This window comes from Puma concolor, chromosome C2 (genome assembly GCF_028749965.1).
Source record: "Puma concolor isolate L17-30 chromosome C2, mPumCon1.1.hap2, whole genome shotgun sequence".
Taxonomy (NCBI): domain Eukaryota; kingdom Metazoa; phylum Chordata; class Mammalia; order Carnivora; family Felidae; genus Puma; species Puma concolor.
This window is the reverse complement of record NC_141675.1, coordinates 119146763-119173234: the sequence shown is the minus strand read 5'-3', so window position 1 is coordinate 119173234 and position 26472 is coordinate 119146763. Positions and strand designations below refer to the sequence as shown.

At 35.7% G+C, this 26472-nt stretch overlaps 1 protein-coding gene and 1 long non-coding RNA gene across 5 annotated transcripts in view; one reads left to right on the top strand and one right to left on the bottom strand.

The window, feature by feature from the left end:
• CSNK2A2IP (casein kinase 2 subunit alpha' interacting protein) overlaps positions 1-26472 on the top strand; it is a 538834-nt gene that overhangs the window by 114421 nt on the left and 397941 nt on the right. For 2 of the 4 annotated variants that reach the window (XM_086675684.1, XM_086675683.1), the window contains one exon: positions 1602-4800. The exons of the other annotated variants lie outside the window; for them this stretch is intronic. In XM_086675684.1, coding sequence (XP_086531810.1) covers positions 1892-4084 — 2193 coding nt within the window. In that variant the 5' untranslated portion in view covers positions 1602-1891 and the 3' untranslated portion in view covers positions 4085-4800. Of the gene's footprint in view, positions 1-1601; positions 4801-26472 lie in introns of those variants that run through there. 4 annotated transcript variants of the gene reach the window in all.
• Positions 17044-26472, bottom strand: part of LOC147577506 (uncharacterized) — a 33582-nt gene continuing 24153 nt past the window's right edge. Inside the window, exon 3 of the long non-coding RNA XR_015240354.1 lies at positions 17044-17213. This is a non-coding gene — a long non-coding RNA (uncharacterized LOC147577506). The remainder of the gene's footprint in view (positions 17214-26472) is intronic.

Genomic DNA, 26472 nt, shown 5'->3' with positions numbered 1-26472 from the left:
TAAGATCAGCCAATATTAGTATGTAAATTGTTCTGGAGTGTGAAGCTGTCCAGGATAATTTCAAGGATTCTGAATTAGAAAACTAGTCTTTAGACACTGAGATAGAAGACATAGAAAAAGATTTCTCCAGAAGAAGAAGTAACTTTATTGAGTTTTATGTGTTTTGTGTTTGAACTGTCTTTGGGAATTTGGGGTAGAGAAGTCTGATTATTAGTTGAAAATATAGTTTTGAAGCTAAAGAGGAAACCAGCACTAGAGACAAAAGATTAGGAAGTCAATGGCATGTAAATAACATTGTTGATACTTGGAGAATTCCACAAGGAATGACTCATGACTTGAAAACAAGTGAATTATGATATCAACAAGACATATTTTAAAATAGATGTACATAAGATTAGAGTACATAAGGTAAGAGTATATTAAAATAGGTGTACATAAAATTAAGTGAAAAGACACCTTGATGTAGGGGAAAACCTAGCAGTAATAGAATTGATAGTTAATCAATTGGATAAGGTGGCATATATGAAGAATAAATTTGTCCATCAGAAATTGGGTTGGTAAGTCATGGAAGCATAAGAAAGGATCATGAAACCAAAGTTGAACAGTTCCCATCTTCAAGGGCCTTAGGGCTAATGACTTTATTGGATGATCCTAAGGTCTGTTGCAATCACTGTCAGTTTTTTGTCATATCATGTGTCTTAGCCTTAAAACCTGAAGAACAAACCCTTGGCCATGAAAATGCACTAAAATAGTGTCATGTTCTATTATGTGTCATCTTTTAAAAAGCAACACATCTATCTTTTCTGAGCTTGCATCACTTTCGGCTAGCTATATATTTCTGTTTTTTTGTGAAGTTTCTATAGTTCATTTTTAAATAAAAAACAACTAGTGTGATTGCATAGGAATAAAACAAAAAGGGAAGAGACGTGGTGATGAAACACTGAGCACTATATTGAGGTGAGAGGAAAAGAAAATAAGTTAGTGAAGGCCTGGAGAGAAATGAGAGAATGAATGGAGATCACCAGTGTAAAAAAAATAATAAACATGAACAAAGACATTCGTTTTAAAAGGTAGTAGGCAATGGTTTCAAAAGACACATTGGTGAAAAATAAGAACAGTATGAAAGGTATGCAGTAAACTTTCAACTAGAATTATGGACTTTTGGAAATAAGCTAAAAGGTGATTAACAACAGGTAATTGAATCTAAATTGAAAACCAACATTTCAGCACTTCCATTTCACTTTTCTCTAAGATTTTCTTATTTCATGCAACAAACTTATCATAGATTTTTTTTTTTACTTAAGCCATCAATAAAAGAGTACCAGAAATGGCTATTACCTTTTATTTGAGCATCTATTATATCCTGGACAATGCTATTCATTTTGTATCTTATTTAGTCTTTAGCTCAGTAAATTAAATATCACATTTATTTTATGGATATGCGAATGGGGTTTAGAAAGTTTAATTCAAAAGTTACACATAGAGTAGCTGACTTGGATTTAACATGAAGCCCATGCTCTAGTCACTACAACAAATTGTTTGAGAAAACTAATATCCCTATCAGGATGTCTTCTTAACTCTCTTCACTATTTTATTAACAGGCATTATTTCCTCAAAAGAGAGAGAGAGAGAGAAAGCTCTAGGGAATGAAAGAGAAGATAGAGGAGAATCTCAAATGGTGGTAATTTTTTCAACCTCATCTATACCTCAATTTTGAGACACTCTGTAATATTTGAGAATTAACAGAGAGGAAACAAGATAGAAGTAGGAAACTACCAAAGACTATTTATTTAAAAATATTCTTTGCCCATGGAATCCAGCTAAAAGACTCAGTTACTAAAATATCCCACAAGGCAGCTGCTTTCAAAAAGACCTCTACCACTAGCACAAGATGGAGCCATTGGCATATTATGATCAACAATTTGTGCCATTAGAACACTCTTACCAACCGGCCACAACCAATTCATTGACACATCAATACACAGGTGAAAAACTAAATCAACCCAATAAGCTGCCTGTAGTCAGAGTGCAATCCCATAGTAATCACCTTGCAGCGCCTCCAGTTAACTCTAAGAAGTTGGTGCAGAGCTGCTCAGTATTGCCCTCTGCCAAGTCTCAGGACACAATTTCACCGGGTTTCTATAACAAGGCTCCAAAAGCACCATTATCCCAATCCAAACGTCAGGACACACCTGCACTAGACCCCCACCAGAGAACTTCACTGTGGCCTAATCAGAGAGCCTTGAGCTCACCTTTGATCCACCATAAATCCCAGGCAACACCTTCACTTGATCTTAATAAGACATCTTCATCACTGGAGTCCAGTCAAACAAACTTGAGCTCACGATTACCCTTCCCCAAACCTCAGACTACATCTTCCCGAGACTTTTGCTGGACATCACCTTCACAGAAGTCTAATCAAAGAGTCTCAAGTTCATCATTATTTCCCCCCAAACATCAAGAAACACCTTCCCTAGATGTCCTCTGGAAATCATCTTCTTTGGGACCTAATCAAAGAGTGCTTGGCACAGAATTACCACAGTCCAAGCCTCAGAAAACATCTTCATTGGATGGCCTTTGGACATCTTTATTGGAGCGCAATCAAAGATCTTTGAGCTCACTATCACTCAACTCTACGTCTCAAATACATGACTTGCTTCAGTCATCATGTTCATTGGAATCCAATCAAATGGCTCTGAGCTCACCATTATCTGACTCCAAACCTCAGACAACAGCTGCATTGAGCTCTAATTCCATTGTTCTGAGCTTACCATTGTCCCATTCAAAACCAAGGAAATCACCTTTAGCACATTCTGTCCACCAGACTAAGAGTTTGCCATTGTTCCCACCTAAATCTCAGACAGTGCTTACACTTAATCGGGACTTCAGGACCCTCAGCTCACTGGTTTGTCACTCCAAGTTTCAGAATACCTCTTCACCAAATGACAAATACAGGGCCACAGATTTATCTTCACCCCAGTATAAACCAAATGTCTCAGGTCAATCATTATCAAGCTCTAAACACTTTATCAGGAGCATAGCTGCTTCAACATTGGGCTCCAGATTCCAGAATAAAGGCAGCTTTGATCTTTGTGCAAAGACAGCATCAAATAAAGAAATATCATGGAATTTAGATTATATTCATCCCTGCATTGTTAAAGGTGGAAGTGTCCCTGATGATGTTGTAAATAAAATTGTCAATTCCCTCTCCAAGACCAGAATCCAGAGGGATCTCTGTAGGCAGATTCTCTTTCGAAGAATGAGGGGAAGGCCAAATCCTCATCCTGGTCCCCGACTTTCATCAAATTATATAGTATGTTTAGCTTGTGCTTCCTGCATAAAATCTCAATGTAACCATCTTACGGGAAGGAAAGATCCTCATGGCGCAACGCTATTTGTCATCCCAACACCTGAGCTCAGTTCTGAGAGGGGAATAGAAGTGAAATTAGTTTTTCTCCTCTCCATACCAAAGACTTCTCCCTCATCTGGTCTTCCATCCTCGGTGAAAGAAAATCAGCCTGATGAAATCCCTGAAGACAACTTTGAAGGAATGGAAAAGATACAAATTCTCTCTACATCTGAACCTGATATCACCCAGGAGCTAAATAGGAAGAACAATGGGCTGACAGCAGCCTCTGAAGACAGAGTTGTAAGCCAACAACCTCAGGCTATTGACTGGCTACTTTATGTGAAGAAAAGTAATAATTTTGAGCTGCAGTCCCTGCTTACATCCCCTTCATCCTCTACATCCTCCTCCTCCTCTTCATCATCTTTCTCCTCCTCTTCTTCTTCAACTGTGCCCTCTTTACCCCCTCCTTCCAAAGAGTCTACCACATCTACTCTCTCAGGTTGTGTGTTCACTAAGGTGCTTAGTTACCACCGATTGCCTCCAGGGGTCTCCTGGCTTGAGTTTGTATGTAGTAAAAATCATCAGCCACTTACTGGGAAACCACAGCAAAACCAATCACCATCTCCCAGAACAAGGCCTATGAGGAATAGCACTACAGTAAAAGGGCCAAAGGGACCAAAGATGCTGTTCAAATTTTTTCAGACAAAGTTTCAAAATGAGAGAAATATTGATTAAATTAACTTTTGTTTCTTTGAAAGCAATTGACCTCTTAGTTCTTTGAAACTAGAGATTGATTTCTTATCATGCTTATTAAAATTCTTAGTAATAATTAAGTGTGATTGTATATTTTAGCTGACGAAGCACCTAGTTAAGGGGAACTAATACTCTTAAGTCTATTTTCTAGGTAAATAATAGACTGTGATCTCCTAGGAGACAAAACTGAATCCCAGGTTTTTAACCAAATGCCCAGCTTATAGTAGCCACTGTATAATCATTGTTACACGAATTAATCATAATTGGCCATAAACCAGAAAGACCTCATTTGTCTTGCCCTGAACAGTATCTAGCTCATTGTTATTCTCTTTCCTCATAGAATATGCTAATGACAGTATTCATGAGCCAATTCATGCTAATCTGTTTCCCTATCTCTAAAGAAAATTCAGATCATGTTCAATAGATAAGAATGTATATGGAGAGGAATGTTTTCTCTAGTTATGATAATCTCTTTCTAGTTATGTGTTCCTAGGGAAAATTCTTCTATGCTAAGATCCTACACTCTGAAATCCAGCGATCTGTTCAACCCTAGTTAACAAATCTCAGGAGAGAATAACTAACTGGTACAAACAACTTTACCTATGGTCTGGGCCAATATTTAAATTATAGGTTCTAAAGCCTGTTCATCACTTCTATCTATACATCCAAAATGGGTTAATAAAAATGTTTTAAAAATGGTTTTGTGCCACTGGGTCTACTGGTAGTGGGAAGAAAAGGGAGGTGTCTTAACCTACTCACCTTAAGTGATCATCTCAATCCCCAGGGTCTAAATTTAGTATCATTTGCATGCACTAATGACTCACAATGCTGCTCCACAAACATCTTTCTGACTGTATACTGGAAATTTCCAATTGGAACTTTGCACAGGCATCCCAAACTCAACATGACCCACCAGAATTTATTATCATTTACAGTTCGGGTCATTACATTTATAATCCTTTGCCCCCAGTGTTCCTATTTCAATGGGATGAACCACCATTCATCGCAGAGTTATGTTTAACTCTTTTTCTCATTGCCTGCTCCTCTCTACGTCTATGAGTTCTATGGCCTTATTATTCCTACATTCCAGCATTGCCACTATCCTAGTTGTGGTCACAACCATTTGTCACCAGGATTACTGCAATAACTCCTAAACATGCACTTCTAACTTTTGAACACAGTTGTAAGACACAGATGTGATAATGCCACTCCACTGCTTAGGGTCCTTTCATCATTGGCCAGTATTTTCTGGGGAAAGTCTAAATTTCTTTTATGATTGAACTAGTATGATTCAGCCATACTAATTGCTTTAAAATGCACAGAATGTACCAAGGCCTCTGTTTTTAAACTGATTTTTTTTTAATGATTTAATTTATTTTTCATTATGTTAAGTTCTTCATCCCCTATTTCCTTCATTGGCCCACTCCCCTCCCCTCTGGTAACCATCAGTTTGTTCTCTATATTTAAGAGTCTTTTTCTTGGTTTGTCTCTGTCTCTTTTTTTTTCCTTTGTTCTTTTTTTTTTTTTTGTCTCTTAAATTCCACATATGAGTGAGATCATATGATATTTGACTTTCTCTGACTTACTTTGCTTAGCATTATACTGTCTAGCTCCATACATGTTGTTGCAAATGGCAAGATTTCAATCTTTCTTTTCATAGCTGAATAATATTTCATTATATATATCAACTCTTCTTTATTCATTCACCCATTGATGGACACCTTGGCTGCTTCCATAATTTTGCTATTGCAAGTAATGCTCTAATAAACATAGATGTGCATATATTCCTTTGAATCAGTGTTTTTGTATTTTTTGGGTAAATACCCAGTAGTGAGATTACTAGATCACAGGGTAGTTCTATTTTTAATTTTTTGAGAAATGTACATACTGTTTTCTACAATGGTTGTGCCAGTTTACATTCCTACCAACAGTGCAGGAGGATTCCTTTTTCTCCACATCCTTGCCAACAATCGTTGTTTCTTGTGTTTTCTATTTTAGTCATTCTGACAGATAAGGTGATATCTCATTGTAGTTTTGATTTGGAATTCTCTGCTGATGAGTAACATTTTCATGTGTCTGTTGGCCATTTACATGCCTTCTTTGGAGAAATGTCTATTCGTGTTTTCTGCTGAGTTTTCAATTGAATTATTTGCTTTTTGGGTTTTGAGTTGTATCAGTTCTTTATGTATTGTGGATATCAACCCTTTATCAGAAATGTCATTTGCAAATATCTTTTCCCATTCAGTAGGTTGCCTTTTAGTTTTGTTGATTGTTTTTTTGCTGTGCATAAACTTTTTATTTTGATATAGTCCCAACAGTTTATTTTGCTTTTATTTCCCTGGCCTCACATCCTACACTCTTAAAGAGAAAATTCTGCTGTTCAGAAAGATCTTCCCATACATGCAGTTTTATCCTACAGGGCTCTGTTTTGTCTTGACGTCTTCTGGAAAGCCTTTTCCTGATGCACTTACATAAGGGTTAGTTGGCTTCCCTATTATCATAAAACTGTGTTAGTTCTTTGTACTGCTCTTAACCACATTGTAAAGTAATTGTTTCTTATCTGTTTTCACTTACTATACTGAAAACTTCTTGTGCTATTATTTTTTTAACCTAGTCCTTGGCGTAGAGTGCATGCCCTAAAATAGTGTTGATATTGAATTAATGCTTTTGAAAGTCTTCATCTTCTTTTAGTTCTTTGAAATAAGTAACATTTCATCAGTTTGCTTCTTTCCCATAAGTTTGAATTGTTCTTTGTACCTTTTATCTTGGTGAGAACATGTATAAAACTGTTATTGATGACAGCAGTCATCCTTGTCTTATTTCTTATGTTAACAGTGCTTCTTTCTAGTATTTCAGTATGAAATGTGATGCTGGCTGATGTATAGCTTATCAGTGATGATGAAGAAAAAGTTAATGTATGTGATAATGTGTTCATGGCCTTCACCATGATAGTACTTTAGAAAACACTTGACAAGTGTTTTATTCATCCTGAACTTCTCTTTTGATGACACACATCACTTTTGTCATTTCTTGTTTAATACTCTCTCCAGTATACTAAACTTCAGGAGTAGAGGTCCTGCGTTAATCTTGTTTACCACTAACTCTTCAGGGCTTAGTGGTACCTGGCACGTATTAAATATTCAATAAATATTTATGGAATTAAGTCAAACTGAGGAGCTCAACTGATTTTTATTTATTGATAGAATTTACATGTTTAATTTTCTGTCTCTTAGCTTGTTTTCTAAACTTTATACCTCAGTGTAGTTTCTTTTCACTCTTTCCTTTTTTTTTTTTTTTTTTTTTTTTTTGGACTATGATTTAGTTGTTAACTTTTCAGTATATTGACAGTTATTTATATTTTCTTAATTATGACAGTGCCTACTTTCAAAATTTTTTCAAAAGAAGTCTTTAGCCAGTGTTTTGTACTTTGAAAATAAAATTGCATCAAACTTATGGGGCAAATGCATAAGCAATGGTTATCCAACCGTATCTCTCTCCCAGATTGTATTGAGATACCAATAGAATTTTAAAATGAGGAAAAACATGTGTCATTCCAGAAGGGCCAAAAAATTTTTGCCAAATATTATATAGATCAGACTAGATTTTCAAAAGGCAGAAGGACTCAAAAATCACTACATTAAAAAAAAAAAAGATCATCTGAAAAGTAATAGAAAAAGTTTGCTCTCATTAATACTTTTCTCCTTAAATTGAGAGGGATAGACATGAGAACACATCTTTTTTTTTTTTTTTAAGTTTATTTATTTAATTTGAGAGAGAGTGGGGGAGGGCAAAAAGAGCGAGAGAGAGAATCCTAGGCAGGCTCTGCACTGTCAGATGTGGGGCTCGAACTCACAAACTGTGAGATTATGACCTGAGCCGAAGTTGGATGCTTAATTGATGATGCCACCCAGGCGCCCCTTTGTAGCAATTCTGTATATGTGTATTCCACACATATGCTCTTTGGTTTAGCTTGATACTAAATGACCCTTGCGCTATCAATAAATGCTACTTGGTCATCATATGTTGTGATTATACCCTACCACATTCAGTTTTCTAAAACTGACTATCATTATACATCTATATTCAAAAGTAGAAATAAATGAGGACCAACCAAATGAGAACAAGTAAAGGCTATTTATTCAAAGCTTGTTATAGCAAGGGAGTCAGCCACCATTACTTGTATTTGGCAGAAATTTAAAAGCAGGCAGGATAATAGGAAAGTTTTGTTTTTTTAATTTTTTTTTTCCAACGTTTATTTATTTTTGGGACAGAGAGAGACGGAGCATGAACGGGGGAGGGGCAGAGAGAGAGGGAGACACAGAATCGGAAACAGGCTCCAGGCTCTGAGCCATCAGCCCAGAGCCCGACGCGGGGCTCGAACTCACGGACCGCGAGATCGTGACCTGGCTGAAGTCGGACGCTTAACCGACTGCGCCACCCAGGCGCCCCATGGGATAAGGAAAGTTTTATAGGAGAAAACAAGAGGATTCAGGTATGCCCTAAATGGAAACAGTTGGCATAGCAAAGCTGTGGGCAAACTTACTAGAAGAGGGTCATCCTACTTGGTTGGTATAGTGCACATTTGGCTTTCTCTGAGAGGTTCTAAGTTGGAAGTGGAAGCAGGACAAAATTTAGTGAAGCTGTTACTTATTTCATCATGTCCTGGCCATTTTGGGTGAATGGTTTCAGGTATTATTGTTTGACTTCCTGCACCATTACTAGAGATGATGGTCTGAATTTCTACAAACCTAACATAGTAATAGAAGGTGTGCTTCCTTGGATGGTTACTACAGATCATGAGTTGATTTCTTGGGCTGCTAGTTGCAGGTTATAGGTTAGAGTTCATGTTTATACATGATCATTGTATATTCAGTCTATCAGCATGATCTGTCTAACCTTTTCTTATACAGTCTTGATAGTTTTTTTTTATAGAATTATAAATTAATTGAATAGATTTTCCTATAGTTTCACTGTTTTAAACAATTTGTATCCCATATTTTTAAGGCAATAATTTTTTGTTTGGTCCTTCCACTACTCTTAGAAATTTCTGGATACATTTCTTGGTAATTCGTAATTTAGATTACTCTGATATTTAGGGGCACCTGGATGGCTCAGTTGGTTAAACCTTCGACCTCAGCTCATGTCATGATCTCAGGGCTCATGAGTTCAAACCTCATGTTGGGCTCTGTGCTGACAGCTCAGAGCTTGGAGCCTGCTTCAGATCTCTGTCTCCCTCTCTCTCTGCTGCTCCCCCCACTCACACTCTGTCTCTCTCTAAAATAAATAAATGTTAAAAAAAAATTAAAAAAATAGATTACTGATATTTGACATTTTTTCAATCAATTTTTCTCTGTTTGGATTCTTAAGGAATTTTTGTTCGTCATTTTAATTTTAAAATGTTGCCAGCAAGTGTTTTTAGATATGCTTTTTCAATATGTACACATAAACTCTTTAAATCTGTCTTCTCTAACTTTGAAAATTGCTTTATGTAATCTGTTGTGTTATCTTTTGTGTGTGTGTGTGTGACCACTCATTAATTATATGTTGGATTTTCATTCTCTGTTTTTAGTATCTTTTATTTCATTGCACCATTATTTTTTTCTTCTCTGAGCTCTGGGATATTATTTTGAGTAGTTTTTTCACATCTGTTATTCTCTCTTATCATTTGTGTTCCTGACTTCTCCCTCTGGACTTTTAATTCTACTTTTGTATTTTTTTAGTTTCCTCCCATTAATTAAAAGAAAAAAAAATCAGCATCACCAAGATATATTTCTCAGTGGCACTCAGTTTTTATATTGATGTTTTTTTTCTTTCATATGTTTTACAGGGTATTTACAGAACCATTTAGAAATCTTTTTTAATACTTTTGAACATGAAATATTTATATCAAGATTTATAGTTATTTGACATGTCTCAAAATTGAAATACATGAAAACCACTATTACAGGCATTTCTAGAACATCTCTTCCTTTCTCTGCACACTGTGTTGGAGAACCTAGCTGCCCAGGATCTGGCACATTTCTGACTCCACACTTTTTATTTTTCTATTTTTCTTTAATAAGAGAAGCTTTCTTCTTGCATGCTTCCATTCTTATCATTCCTCCTCCACCGGTAGCTTTCTGTATGTATATATGTGGTAGTAGATATGCTCTAGCCATATAAAATTATATCAAAATACATTAGTGCAACATCTGTTTGTTTTTCTAGTTGATCTATACTTTGGGTCTCAGAACTGGGACAAACTTAGAGGGGATTTATAAAGACTCTGCTTATCATCCTTTTATACATTCATTCACCAAGTATTCCTTTTAAGTGCCTGGGGGAAAGAATGTAAAGTAGCTTCCCTGAGATTCGTGATCCATTTATCCTTCTTGGGGAAGACCTCCTTCCAAGCCTGGGGAGAAAGTAAGGTGACTCAATCCTATCTCCTTATGTAATGGAATTTCCTTTAAGTAGATAAATGGCATTTGATATGAAGAATAGTCCTCATTTGTGGAATGCCTTTAGCAAAACTATCTGTGTTTAATCACTACTTACTGTAAATAATCTATGAAATTATAATGCAAGACTCACTAAAGAATGCCAAATAAGCTATACAATTTCCTGGATATAAGACAGTGATATTTTGTAACTTAAAATGCTCCTCACTGTGTACGGATTGTTACTAGAAAGCAGTGGTTTGACTTCCTACAAGTCTGACATGTAGATATGGTACCTTAAAAAATGTCTCTTGCAAACCTCCTAGGTTATTCTATAACAGAGATAATATATTGGGGTGCAGAAAAGAAGAGCGTAGGTACATTCTAGAATGTCCAAATTTTCTTTCTACTTTGTTTATGCCCTTGATAAAGTGTAGTTTGTAAATATTTGGGTAAACTTTGGTAGTAGGCAAGGTCTCTGATAATTTGAAGCTGACCTAACAATCTGTCCTTTGTGTGAGCTCAAATGCTTATTACTAAGCTCTGAGTTGGGGCTGGTAAAGGAGCTGATGCAGCAAATCAGTTGATGTAAAGTGGTATGACGTATCTTGAGATTAATTTCACAATAATATTAAAACCTTAATAACCATTTTTCCCTATAGCCCTCCAATGCACAGTAGCATGAAAGTAGCCACAGACAATATGTAAATAAATGGGTTCATCTGTGTTCCAATAAAACTTTATTAAAACATGTAGCAGATCAGATTTGGCCCCTGGTGCATCGTTTGCTGACTCCTGTTCTTGATAGGGTGGTTTGAGAAAGCTTTTCTGACAAGAGACATTTGTCTCTTAAGTAAAGACAGGATACATCATAAAGAAAACCGTTGATAGATTTTCCCCGTCCATTTACAATATTTGCAGTAGTAATAGTTGTTCAGCCTTAGTTTTGAGTGCTTTTGATCTTCAGTCGCTTTAAAGAAGATTTGAAAGGATAAACCAGTAGGTTAAAGAAGGAATTTTTTTCTTAAGTATGCTACTCTTTAATTTATAAATGGTTATAAAATTCATTTTATTAACTTTTAAAATGACATTTTGCCTATTTTTAGCTTAACATGGATGAAGAAAATTAATCACTAAGGGAAAAGATGGAGAGTTGGGTGCCTGGGGGGGTTCAAGAAAGGAAGAAGGGAGAACATTTCATGAGAGTGGAATGGAGCTGGGACCAGATTCTCCCTTTCCCTGTCTTTTCCTCCTTCGTGTGCTGCCTGCTAAGTTTTGAGTCTATGCCAGCTGGGTTGACGATCCTTCTTCAAAAATCAATATTCAAGTTACTGAATTTTATTGAAATAATAAAATTATTTTTTTCTCTTTCCTGTTTTTCTCTTTCCTGTCTTCTTTTTAGTATCCTCCCCTTCACCTTCTCTCCTTACATCCTCTCTCTTCCTTTTCCTCTCCCTCATTCTTTTTCTCCTAATCTGAAACAAACCATGTAAATATTTTGTCAAATAGAGTCTTAAAAAAAAGGGGGGGGGGGCGCCTGGGTCGGTTAAGCGTCCGACTTTGGCTCAGGTCATGATCTCACAGTCCGTGAGTTCGAGCCCCGCGTCGGGCTCTGTGCTGACCTCCCAGAGCCTGGAGCCTGTTTCAGATTCTGTGTCTCCCTCCCTCTCTGACCCTCCCCCGTTCATACTCTGTCTCTCTCTGTCTCAAAAATAGATAAACGTTAAAAAAAAAAAAAAAAGGAAAAGAAAAAACAAAGTTCTTTAAAGCTCTTTCATTGTCTTCTGTTTCCCTCAATTTGTTTTCTGTTATAGTTTAATGTCAAATTGCATTGACTTCTCCAGTCCCTTCCCACCTACCACTGCCTCTTCCTCTGCCTGTCCTCCAACGCCACAGAAAGAACTAGTGAATTGTTGAATTTCTTGTGCAAGAGACTGGATGTGGTTCTCACATTAACATACTATAGGATCATCAGCAAGTAATTTAGCCTCTATTAATCCCCTCTCATACATCTATAAAGCAAAAGAGTTAAAGTTTATGTTTCCTAGAATTCTTCCAAATTCTTGCATATAATGTTCTTCAATACAAAATTATAGGTAAATCTAATCTAACTGTTCCTCACTTAATCACTTAGTACCAGACTTCTTTCATCACGTTTTTGTTCACAGGATTCCAAACACCTGTAATAACTATATAGTTATATTAATATGTAATTAATTGATTGTCACATCACATTAATTGATCCTGTGTATGTATAAGAGCCATGTAAGCCACCATTTATTTTTTATATTATTTAAAATCATGAAATGTGAGATGCTGAAAAAATTAGAATGAAGGTGGAACTAGGCTCATTCTTCCATTCATTTGCACAACATCGAGTGTCCATTTTATAGAAGTCATTTCCTAAGGAAATGACAACGTCTGGAACATCATCTAAACTCTCTGTGCTGTAAATTCTTTCCAGAAAAAGAAATAGAACTGTATTATGTTTCTGGTCTAAGTATGTGTTTCTCTCCACGTTGAAAAACTAAAATACCACTTTAACACTCAGGGATAAAGATCATGTATTCCACAGTCTTGGTCCCAGACACACTCAGATCCAGGCTCTGTCACTAACTGCACAGCTTTGGCAAGTTAGTCAATCACTGTGAAAACGTTCCTTCATCAAAGAGGGACGATATATGGTAAGCATCTGGCACACAGTAACCCTGAATGAACAGTATCATTCCTACCTTTATTCTTATTTTCTTGAAATAATTCTCCTCTTTCTTCTTCTCCTTCTTCCTTTCTTCCTCCCCCTCCTCCCCCTCCTCCTCCTCCTCCTCCTCCTCTTCCTTCTTCTTTTCCTTCTCTTCTCCTTCCTCCTCTTCCCCTTCCCCCCTCCCCCTCCTCCTCCTCCTTCTGTTCCTTTTCCTTCTCCTCCTCCTTCACATTTATGCATCCACTTTGTACTTTAATAATTATAGTTGGTAACAGAACTTAAGCATTTTTGATGCTTAGGATAAAAATGGCCTGAGAACCATATTCAAAATATCAGTTACAGTACTCCTTAACAGTTCCTCTTTTGTCAATTAAATCTGTATTTTTCATTATAACCATTTCCACTCAGGTCAAGGCTGCTTGTTGTTCCTGGAGCAAAATCCAAACTCTTCAGCCTGTCACTCTTCAGCCTTCCACTATTTTGTCCGTATGAATCTCTTTTTCATCACCTACTATTTTCACAATGTATTACAACCATAATGCATTTCAATTCCACGTAATCTTTTTCTCTTACAATTTCTCAAATATACTCAGTATGTTCTGTCTCTTAGACCTTGCTCAATGCTCCTTGGGTCATTTAGAACATCCAAAATCCACACTCATCTATTTTAATATCCTATCCATCAGGTAAGCTCATCTCTGTTAACGATATAGCAACACCCCTGCTTGCTCTGTGAACCACTTGTTCTTTCTTTGCTTTCCTATGCCTCTGGCATATGTTCTTTGATTACATTGATACATAGATCCTTTCAGTTTATTTCCAATTTCCAATTCCTCCTTGAGATGCCAAACGCCTGAAAGTCTAAACCCTTTCAGCATATTTTCTTCATTCTTTTCTTAACATTATATAGTATCTTGCCCCTAGTAAATGCCTTGATAATAAATATTTGAATAACTATTTGGTTCTAGATAGGAGGTAGAGAGGGATGGGCATAGAGCTATTTTTGTTGCTTATAGAAAATGAGTTCCCTAAAGCTTGTTCCCACAGTGAGGAAATGGTGTGTCAGAATCACATTCTGGGATTTGTGCCAGGCTTACACTACAAAGTGAGAAGTGTTTGAAAAGGTAACACAGAAGTATTAGAATCTTTCAGTAAAGAAGTGTTAATTGCAGTACTTTAGACTATGAAAATGAATTAAAGTATAACTACTCCTTAGTCAAACAAAAAGTATAACATGTAATAGATATATGTAATACATTGGAAATGATTTTTTAAAGATTGAGACCATACCATATTATTCATAATAGAAAGAAGGCTATTGAAATCTGTAATATAAGTGGAATCATAGTATATGGTACTTGATATTCTTATTAATTACTAAAATTTAAATTAGCCTTCATCTCTCTTAGCAGTTGCAATTTCTTTGAATGTCCATTAGAGAAAAAAATATTGTATTTAACTTTTCAATAATATTAATAATTATAATAATAGAACCTATTTGTTTGAGGGATTATATTTTGTATTTTCAAATTGATCCCATGTAAAATACTTAGATATATTTACTATAAATTTTATAATTCTGAGTGGATCATATCACTATCATGGACATGAAAAATCATCTAAAGAATTTCTAATTCTTTGGAGATTTAAAAAGATAACTAACATTATTATTGATTAGCACTCCCAATGTGCCATCTTCCCTAGGGCTCTGTAATATTCTTGTGAAATTTGAAGCATATTATGACCCCAAATGTACTGAAAGAGAAATGGAATCCAGAGAAGGGCTTAGTTTAATAATAAAGTTTACACAATGGTCAAGGAAATGTTTTTTCATCTGCCTAGAACTGCATGCACTCTTAGTGCCCATTAAGCCACATGTAGCTATGGAGCACTTGAAATGAGGTTTGTACCATACTTTAAAATTTAGACACTGAAGCAGTATAAAATGTTTTTAAAAATACACACAATGTTATAGTTTTGGTAAGACCACATTTCCTTTATACTGGTGTAATATTGTAATGAGTTTACTTGAATATTTTATATGGGCAGCATGAGGTACAGTAATGCGTATGTAACTGATAATTGAATTCTTGTGAAAGTTTTGATTACAGTACAATTAAAACATTTTTAGTTTACAGGGGCACCTGGGTGGCTCAGTCCATTAAGTGTCCAACTTGGGCTAAGGTCATGATCTCATGGGCTGTGAGTACGAGCCCAGCGTCGGGCTCAGTGCTGACAGCTCGGAGCCTGGAGCCGGCTTCAGATTCTGTGTCTCTCTCTCAGTCTCTCTCTCTCTCTGTATGTACCACCCCCACTCACACTCTGTTTCTCTCTCTCTCTCAAAAATAAAACATTAAAACTAAATAAAAACTAAAAACATTTTTAGTTTACAAATAAGTATGGGTCTATTTTAAATTTAAAATGAAAACGTACTACTGTCCAGAATGAAATGGAGTTGTGGAAGTTTGCACTATGTCTAAAATAATGGGAAAAAAGAGAGTTGCAGGTTTGTCAAAAATTTATGATGAACAGCAATTGCGGTATGCTTCATGAGAGCAGCACAACAATTTATTTGTTAATTGTGTTAAAAATTATATAGAATATAATGGACAATTTTAGGAAACATTTTCAGCAAGTACATTTTCTATCAACAGTCAAAAAAGTGTCAACACTATTAGTTGTCAGAACGTGGAGTTAAATGTCTAAGAAACATTTAAAAACTATTTTTAATAGTTGCTTTCTAAAGCAGTGTAGAATTTATTAAAAAAACAAATAAAAACATCCTGATGACTACCTTGGGAGGCACTAACGTAAGGTGAATTTAAATTTTTTTTTTTTTTCAACGTTTATTTATTTTTGGGACAGAGAGAGACAGAGCATGAATGGGCGAGGGGCAGAGAGAGAGGGAGACACAGAATCGGAAACAGGCTCCAGGCTCTGAGCCATCAGCCCAGAGCCCGACGCGGGGCTCGAACTCACGGACCGTGAGATTGTGACCTGGTTGAAGTCGGACGCTTAACCGACTGCGCCACCCAGGCGCCCCACGTAAGGTGAATTTAAAATATTGGCCATTAATATCAAGACTGGAAAGTGGAATTAATACCCTTTAAGTATTTTAACATTTTTGTAATTTTTAGAAGGAAAGTAAAGATGTTGTGATATATCCTTGGAGATATATGACATTGAAGTTTTATGGACAACTACAATAAGGATAGAACTGAGGATATTTCTTTCAAATAATTAAAAAGATAAATTGAGAGTACAGAAAATTTGTCAAATTTAAAGCAGTAGAGGTAGGACTTTTTAAAATTGGTTTTTAAAAAGAAGATTAGTGAGAAAACATAAAATAGGGTGATGAATCTAAATCCAAACATGGTAATGAAGAACAAGGTACATTAAATAAAAATATTTGGCAATTCTAAATATAGTCAAATTGGAAATAAACAGTGTGGGTACTGTTTTCCAGTAATCTCCAGTAAGAAAATTAAAATGAAAAGAATCAATATTTCTTTATTTTTGTTTATTCCGTTAGTTTTTATTTTTATTTATTCAGTTAATTGTAAACTTACAAGTTTAAAAGTTTTAAACTTGTAAATTTGGCAGACTCTAATTTGGTTTGGATTCTTGCTCAAAAGGAAAACCATTTTTATACACAGGGATACAAAAAATATTTGTTTCAGAAACTCCATTACTGAATTATGAGGAAAAACTCAAAATGACACAGTTCTAAAGTGAAATATCTTCAGTGAAGTCACTAAGTAACAACTCTTAGAATACAATACCTTTCTATCAATATCAAAAAGTACTTTTTCAGGGGTACCTGGGTGGTTTAGTCGATTGAGCGTCAGACTTCGGCTCAGGTCATGATCTTGTGTTTCTGGGTTGGAGCTCCGCATTGGACTCCGTGCTGACAGCTCAGAGCCTGGAGCCTGCTTTGGATTCTATGTCTCCCTCTCTCTCTGCCCTTCCCATGCTCACATTCTGTCTCTCTCTCTCTGAAAAAGTAAAAAACATCAAAAAAAAAAAAAAAAGCACAACACACTTATTCAAAACTTGAAAAATTGCAAACAGTTTTCTTTAGACTGAGAGTCATGCATTATATAAGACACATGGTCCAATCTATACTTGGGGTGGATTTTTCCTAACAGGACATTGAAGTTGACAAAGAAAGGTCATTTAGTGGTATAAAAAATAGTCCTTATAGCTTATTTTTCAAACTTTTTCTTTTGTTAAAGACAAAATTCAGCTAGATTATGGAAAAATTAATTTCTATGTGATGTATGGTTCTCCACCTATGTTAGGTCAAAATTCCATACTGATTGGAATTAAAACTGATGTTTCCTTTATTGTTTCATTCCACTCTGTAATATATATTAAAAATGTCTGTGCCCAGTTTTTGAGACAATTATATTAAAAATATAATGTACGCAGTTGTTAAAATCATTCAATATATGCATGCAATTACTATGAATCACAGCCTGTTTATGGAAGCTATTGAGAGAGAGAATGAATTCACTGATATTGTGTTCTTTGCCAATTCCCCTTGTTGAGTTGTGGACAAATGACTTAAAGATTACTGTATTGTTAATTCAATTTTTTTTTGAAACAAAAAGGATGCTTGCCAAATATTCAATAAGACAAAAATGGCAGTGTGATTTACATATTTCATTGATGTAACATTCCATATAAGCAAACAAAACTTGCAGCATCAAAGAAAAGCTTATTTGTGATCTAGCCAAACAGGTACATGAATTTATGCTGAAATGAAAACTTCAAAATACAAGCTAATAGTAATTATTGAACATTTTCCAACACGAACCAATATGCAGATTTTAATTGTAATTGACAACATTATGTAAACTCTTCTCAAAATAGAAAAGAAAAATTTGAAGAACATGAATGCTGAATTGACATAAGAGTTAATAAATATATTTAACTTGGACAGACATAGTTTTGGAACCAGTATGCTTTTGCTCCAAAACGGAAAAAAAAATTATTCTATAAAAGATGAACCAGTTTTATTAATTTAGATAAAAAGATTATTAATTTAGATAAAAAGATTTCTAACATAATTTTTAGAAATTGATTCAGTTATTTGAAACCATTGAACATATGTTTAGGACAACTTGTGTATAAAAATGTATTTTTTTAAACTATACATTTAGGGGGCGCCTGGGTGGCACAGTCGGTTAAGCGTCCGACTTCAGCCAGGTCACGATCTCGCGGTCGGTGAGTTCGAGCCCCGCGTCGGGCTCTGGGCTGATGGCTCAGAGCCTGGAGCCTGTTTCCGATTCTGTGTCTCCCTCTCTCTCTGCCCCTCCCCCGTTCATGCTCTGTCTCTCTCTGTCCCAAAAATAAATAAACGTTGAAAAAAAAAAATTAAAAAAAAAAAATAAAAATAAACTATACATTTAGCAACTTTAAATACAGATCAAATATATCTGATGAAAACTTATCATCCAAATGGAAACATGCTGTAAGGATAACATACACCAAATTTCATAGAAGATGGCACAAAAACTGTAAAATAACTCATTAATTGTATTTATATATATTTATATTTAAATATTTATTTATTTTGAGAGACAGAGAGAGAGAGCATGTGCATGCAAGTAGGGGAGGACAAAGAGGGAGAGAGAGAGAGAGAGAGAGAGAGAGAGAGAGAATCCCAAGCAGGCACCATCCGCACTGTCATCATAGAGCTCGAGGCAGGGTTGACCTCACTAATCATGAGATTATGATCTGAACTGAAATCAAGAGTCGGATGGTTAATCAACTGAGCCACCCAGGCACTCCAATAGTATTTATATTGATGACATGTTGAAACTATAATATTTTGGATCTATGATGTTAAAAATATTATTAAAATAATAAAAATATTATTAATACTAATTTTACTAGTGTCTTTTTAATACTACTAGAAAATTTAAAATTATCTATGTGGCTCACTTTTATCTCTATTGGACAGTGATAGTCTAGAATATAAATAAGTCAGAGAGGTTGAGAATCTGAAGCAGGCTCCAGACTCTGAGCTGCCAGCACAGAGCCCAACGTGGGTCTCAGACCCACGAACCGTGAGATCACGACCTGAGCAGAAATCAAGTGACAGATGCTTAACCGACTGAGCCACCCAGGTGCCCCAATTCTCCCACATTTTTAAAAACATAACTGGCATCACTATGTACATACTTTGATGTTATGTGCTCCTATTATAGTTTTATAAATTTTGATTGTAGAAGTAGTGAATGCTTATAAAAATTTAGAAAATAACCAAACATATACTATAGAAATCCAACATTATGTTTCCCTCTTAAAAACAATTCACAGAAGATTATAATATATTGTTCCATATTTTGCCTTTGCAAATGCAGACATGTTGTATTTGTTTTAAAAATATTTGGGATTATATTGTACATATAATGGACATATTACCTCACTGCTATTGCCTTGATGCTGTAAGGATTCATCTCAATTGCTTTTTCAGTCAGTCATTGAGAAAAATCCATAACTTTGGTCATAATCACCCTTGGCCAACACTCTCCTCCTGTTTTAGCCCTCTTTCTCACCCCTACCCAAATATCAAAACCCTTCCTCTGAGCCCCACAGTATGGTCAGTCTTCAGAACAATTTCCTAGACCCACATTTAGCTCTTGTCTGATCAGTTCCTTCCGAGTAATCTAAATGGTTGAAATCTAGGTCTCCTCTGAGGATGCTGCATCCCTTGAGTAAGTTCTTTAATATGTTTTATATATCACTCCTTTTGAAATAGGGAAATTTCACTTTTGATGCCCATTGGTATTTCCAACCATTTTCTGTCTTTAATTCCCATCCCCTCATCCCAGGTGTAAACGCCATGTCATGTGGCTGTATCCTCAATATCTCATTTTTTTTCTAGTCATTTTCTGAATGTGGCATCAGTGTCTTTTGGATTCTGGCTTACTTTTATCTTCTTCAATACTCCTGTTAAAACTCTTGCAATAACCTGAGGTTCTCATCTCTGTGATTTCTCCATAGTGCCTGCTCCTTTTCCTCTCAAAAGCACGTCCAGGATCTAGATCTTTCTGTTACTACATTCCATAAAATCTCAGGTTCCAGCACCCCACTAATTATTTAGTGCTTTCACTCCAACTGTATTTTGGGACCACAATCAAATGTTCTTAAAAACATTTCATTGTCTTTTTGTCCTTGATGCCTTCCTAAGCTGGCTTAAATTTCATAATCTATCATTATAAAAATCATTACATATACCCTCATCTCTCACCACATCTTCATTTTCTTGTAATTATCTGACAAAACTCCAATCCTTGTTAAATTAAATTTTCTACCTACTCTAAACTTGCATCTCTGCAGGTGAATGTGGTTAGAGAATGTGCTGATATGTCTCACTTTAAACATCACAGGAGCCTTTAATGCTGTCCAAAGTCCATCATTTTTTCTCCTCTCCTGGATAACTGATACCTTTTCTTCTCCTTGGACATTCTCACTCTCAACAAATGCACCGCACTCTGTCTCAGGTTTCTGTGTCATGATCTAAGGCCTCTTCCCTTTATACATTTAATTCTACCTTCTTTTAGCTGCAAAGGGATAATTATCTACCAATTGTGCCTTCTATGACCAATTCTTCCCATTCTCAATTTTTGTCCTATTAGCAAACAAACTAATGTATTTTCTATTATCATAAAAAAGGAAACAATTTTTCTCCATTTCCAGCCCATTTTACTTACCCATTCACACATTTAAAAAAAGTTATGATTGGGGCGCCTGGGTGGCTCAGAGGGTTAAGCGTCCGACTTTGGCTCAGGTCATAATCTCGTGGTCTGTGGGTTCGAGCTCGGCGACGGGCTCTGTGCTGACAGCTCAGAGCCTGGAGCCTGTTTCAGATTCTGTGTCTCCCTCTTTCTCTGACCCTCCCCTGTTCATGCTCTTCTCTGTCTCAAAAATAAATAAATGTTAAAAAAATTTTTTTTAAAGTTATGATTGCTCTAAATACTTCTTTTAAGTTTTTGTTTTTTGTTTTTTTTTTTTTTTTTATTTACCAACTCTAATCATGGTTTCACTTACCCTGCTATATGAGAATCACTACTGTCTAGGTAATTATAACCCTTTATATTGCTAAATACAATTCCTGATCTTCATTTAAGGGAATTTTCCATAGCACTTCATTAATACATTTATTAACCTAGATTCCCTCAAACTCGTTTTTTAAAGTAGGCTTCACACCCAACATGGGGCTTGAACTCATGACCCTGAGAGCAAGATCTAAGCTGAGATCAAGAGTTGGACACTTAACTGACTGAATCACCCAGGTGCCCCTCCTACAACATGTTCTTATTTGAATTCACAGTACCAAATGCTCCTGGGTTTCTTCCTTTCCTTCTCATTGCAGTTGTTACTTTCCACATCAGTATCCTAGATCTAAATACTATAGTGCCCCCAAATTCAGTCCTTGGATCTGTTTTCTTTCTCCACTCATTTTCACAGAGAGGCTTTCATTACTACATATTAGGTGATAATTCTGAACTTGAAACTCCATTCCAGATATCATAACTCCAAACTACTTATTCAATGGTAATAGTCATTTAAAACTTAATGGATTGCAAGCCAAACTCCTTATCTCTGTTCTTACATCTCTGCTGTAATCCCAAACTTGTTCCTTCAGAAATCTTCCCCATATCAGCAAAGAGCAACTCTCTTCTTCCAGATTATTTGTGGGGTGCTAGCAACTTCCCAATTTTATATTCAAATCATGATGTGTAAGGTTATTCTTAAGATTATTTAAACAATTTTAGTCAAGACTAATTTTGTTTGTTGACTATTTAATTTTTTAATGTTTATTTTATTTATTTTTGAGACAGAGAGAGAGAGAGAGAGTGAGACAGAGCATGAATGGGGGAGGGGCAGAGAGAGAGGGAGACACAGAATTAGAAGCAGGCTCCAGGCTCTGAGCTGTCAGTACAGAGCCCGACAAGGGGTTCAAACTCATGAACCACGAGATCATGATCTGAGCTGAAATTAGATGCTTAACTGCTTAGCTGACTGAGCCACCCAGTTGCCCCATGCTGACAATTTAGAAGCACTTCTGTTGATTTAATTACGTGAATCAAATTTCTTAGAAAAACTATCCAATCAAGGGACCTACTCTCTTGTTTGTCCTTAAATACATCTTTCTTAAAGAAAAAGTAAAAAATTTAAATTATCTTGTTGCTTTGTGGGTTGCTCCAAGAGATTACATAGGATAGTAAACATTTCCTTCCCCTTAATTTTATCAGGGTCAGATAAATTAGAGGCCACCAGAAATATATTTCAAACTCTCTAGTAATACATTTCTAACTCACATGGAAAGTCATAATTTCCAGATCATTTAGGAATTTTAAAAAGCAGCTTGAAAATATATCTTCCAGAATTGCTAAAGCTAGCATAAAATAGTCTTGAGGAAAAAAAGGTCACTGCATTTTATGTTTATATATGAAAAGAACTAGAATGGAATAGTGTTTATTAAGACATTCACATCCTAAATCATGGTTTGTGAGTTGGTTGAAAGGGAAGTAAGGGAAGGGACATTGTGTCAATTGGTTATTTTTAAAACAAATCTCTAGGGGTGTCTGGGTGGCTTGGTTGGTTAAGTGTCTGACTCTTGATTTTAGCTCAGGTCATGATCTTGTGGTTCATGAAATTGAGTCTTGCATTGGGTTCTATGCTGACAACATGGAGCCTGCTTGGGATTCTCTCTCACCCTCTCTGCCCCTCCCCTTCTCTCACTCTCTCTCTCTCAAAAACAAAAATTAAAAAAAAAATCTTGGGGTGCCTGTGTGGCTCAGTAGGTTAAGCATCTGATTCTTGATTTTGGCTTAGGTCATGATCTTGTGGTTCAGGAGTTCAAGCCCCGTATTAGACTCTGGGCTCTGAACCTGCTTGGGATTCTCTGTCTTTCTCTCTCTCTTCCCCCCCCTTTCAAAAATAGATAAATAAACATTAAAAAATTAATTAATTGAAAAAAAATCTCTACACTGATCACCAGAGGCTACAATAGAAATCAGGAGTAAGCATATCTATTTTGAAAAGGTTCTCAAGATGATTCTGAAAGGATTTCCATCAATTTTGATCCTAAATAAGAATAGTTTAGAGAAAGGCACAATCTAAGCTTGGAATATATCAGAATAGGAGAGGTAGAGTTGGACTTGGAACTTATAATTAGAGTGAAAGGCAAAAAAAAAAAAAAAGATATTTTAGAAAAAGACAAGAGATTCTATCAAATCTAGTGATATCAAATATAGTGATGTTAAGCAAGAAGGAAACAACAATTTCAAGTGTACAAAGCCTAAAAAACCTATGAGTACAGACAAAAATCATTTCATTTACTTGAAAATGCTATTTTTGTCCAATGTTAAATGTTTGGCAAACTTGGTGACTTAGAGAGTAAATGTAAAGACATTAAGAAGAGAAAGGAAGGGGAAGAATTAATTTTTTGTGGCACAGGTATCAGACAATATTAAGGACTTTATGTTCATTTTCTCGTTTAATTTGCAAAAATCTATGAGGGATGAGCTATTATTAATCCTTCTTGACAGTCAGGATACTGAAATAGACTACATGACCTGCTCAAGGTCATATCACCAGGGAATAGTAGACCAAAGTCCAAGCTCATGGTATACATATATGACTGCACATTTTTTGACATCGCTAAAACTAAAAACAACAAAAATGAAAACTAAATTAATTTAAATGAAAATAAATTAATTAATTTTTTTAATACTCATTACTGGCTAAGATATGGAGAAGATAGACATGGAGAATCTAAAACGTTCTGCTATGTTGGAGGGGAAGCTAATGGTATAGCTATTTGCAAAAATAGCTTGGCAGTTTCTTATATAAACCTACATCTATCATATATCTAGCCATCCCTCTTCTGGATATATACATAAGATACATAAGAAGCTATGTCCACACAGAAGTCTATGTATGAATATAATACCTTTATTTACCTACTCCCCAAATTGGGTATAATCCAGATGTCATTCAATCGATGTATGGGTAAAGAAATTGTGCTCCATCTATAGAATGGAATACTACTCAGAGTATAAAGAAATAAAACACTGATTTATACGACAATGGGAATAAATCTTAAATGCATTTTGCCAAACCCACAGGCTACATATTTTATGATTTCATTTAGCTGACACTCTGGAAGAGGCAGAAATGTAGACTTGGAAAACAGGAAAAAGGTTGCCAGGGGATGAAGGTTGGGGCAGTGATTTCCTATGAAGGAAAAGAGTTTGGGGGAGGTTTGGAAATGTTCTGTATGAAACTGTGGTTTTAGATATTTAATTCTATGCATTTGTCAAAACTCTATAGAACTTCACATCATAAAGAGTGGATTGTGCTGAATAAATTTCAAAAGAGACAAACTAGGATGATACAGGAGTGGTAAAATACTAACTGCCCCAAATGAATCTAACTGTATTAGAAATGAACTACATAATCACACTGAAAGGAATGGGAAAGAAAGAAGCTGACTTAAGTGACTTTGTAATTGTTTTCAGTGAATACTCTAAGGCTACTGGACATTATACACAAATAATGTACTCTAATTGGTAAATTTGTTTCTCACAGGGATATGTGTTGGCAAATCTGAAACTGCGTTGACTGTATCCTAAGGTTAAACCAACAAATAGATAATGAGAGCCAGGTTTTTCATGGTCTGAGAAAGAAATTTCAAATAAGGGGAAAGGCTATTAAAAAACTCTATGGCGCTGGATTAGAGTCAGAGCTATTAATACAGACTGTTTTAAAAATTATACATACAAATAGATACAGAGATAACTGCAGATGTGTGCATGTGTGTGTGAGTGAGCATGTGGATGGATTAATCTACAGAAACATATTTTCTAGCTCTATCCACTAACAAGAAGTAGAAGCAGTGACACCCAAGTAATGATTAGCATTTCTAGCACCTAGAACCTGGTTTCTGAATAGCTTTCTCCAGTGCAAGTACACAAGGCTTCTTAGAGATCTAGAAGGACCCCAGGACTGAGACAGGAAAAGTGCAAGATGTAACTGGAGCTTTCCATGGCTCCAGAAAATAAAGAAGTGCTGGGGGGGAGGGGGGCAGAGAGAGATAGTATGTGTGTGTGTGTGTGTGTGTGTGTGTGTGTGTGAGAGAGAGAGAGAGAGAGAGAGAGAGAAGGGAGTTCAGGATCCCATATGGAAGAGCTCTCAATGGCCAAAACTGAAACAACTTGAGCAACAGAATAACTATTGTCCTGAATTAAACCTCAAATTAAAAAAAAAAAAAAAAAAAAGAAGAATCAATACACTTATAAATAACTGAGTAAACAAGTGGGGAGTAGAGATAGCTCTTCCTGATAGAGAATTTCAATTCAAAAATGTTGATAGAATGAGGGAAATAGAAAATCACCACTAAGACACCATAGTAGCTGCAGACGAGATCCATTGACCGATGTTAAAATTAGGGGGCAGGAGTTAAACAGAAAAAGGGTATTTGTATAGTCTAGAAGTAGCTCTCCCTAAATCTTCAGTAATCAGCACGGGGAAAATAGTTACTTTACAGGGAATAATTCTGGCAGATACCACTTTAACCATGTGATTAAGGTTAACATGACTGCTAATACCACTAATGCCCATGGACATTGTATGTCTAGAAATCGTGCACCGAAGACAGCACGTCACCTCTGTGGTATTTTTCCTGATAATACATGACTTCAATCTAAAAATAAGAAAACACCAGACAAGCCCAATTTGAGAGCCATTCTACAAAATAACTGACAAATATCCTTGTCAAAGACAGGGAAAGACTGAAGAACTGTTAAAGTTTAAAGAGACTGAAGAGATACAAGAAGGCAATGTGAAATCTTGAATCTTGGAACAGAAGAGGGACATTAGTGACAAAAAGATGAAATTCAAAGAAATTCTATGGTTTAATTATATTTCCTCAAGGCTAATTTATTATTGATGATAATTATGATTCTGTACAATATTAACATAAGGAAAAGCTGGATAAAAGGCATACTGTTTTTGGATGTATTATATATGACTAAATTATCTCAAAAAAAGACAGTGTGCTTCTAGTTAAGCTGGTACAATAAGAACATTCAACAACCGTTCTCATCACTCTAAGCCTATTAAAATGAGAGGTAAAATATAAAAATTACACAAATTGTAACATCAACTTCCCAAAATATAAAAATCTCCTCCTGGATCAAAGCTAGAAAAGAGAAGTGGTTAAGAGGGCT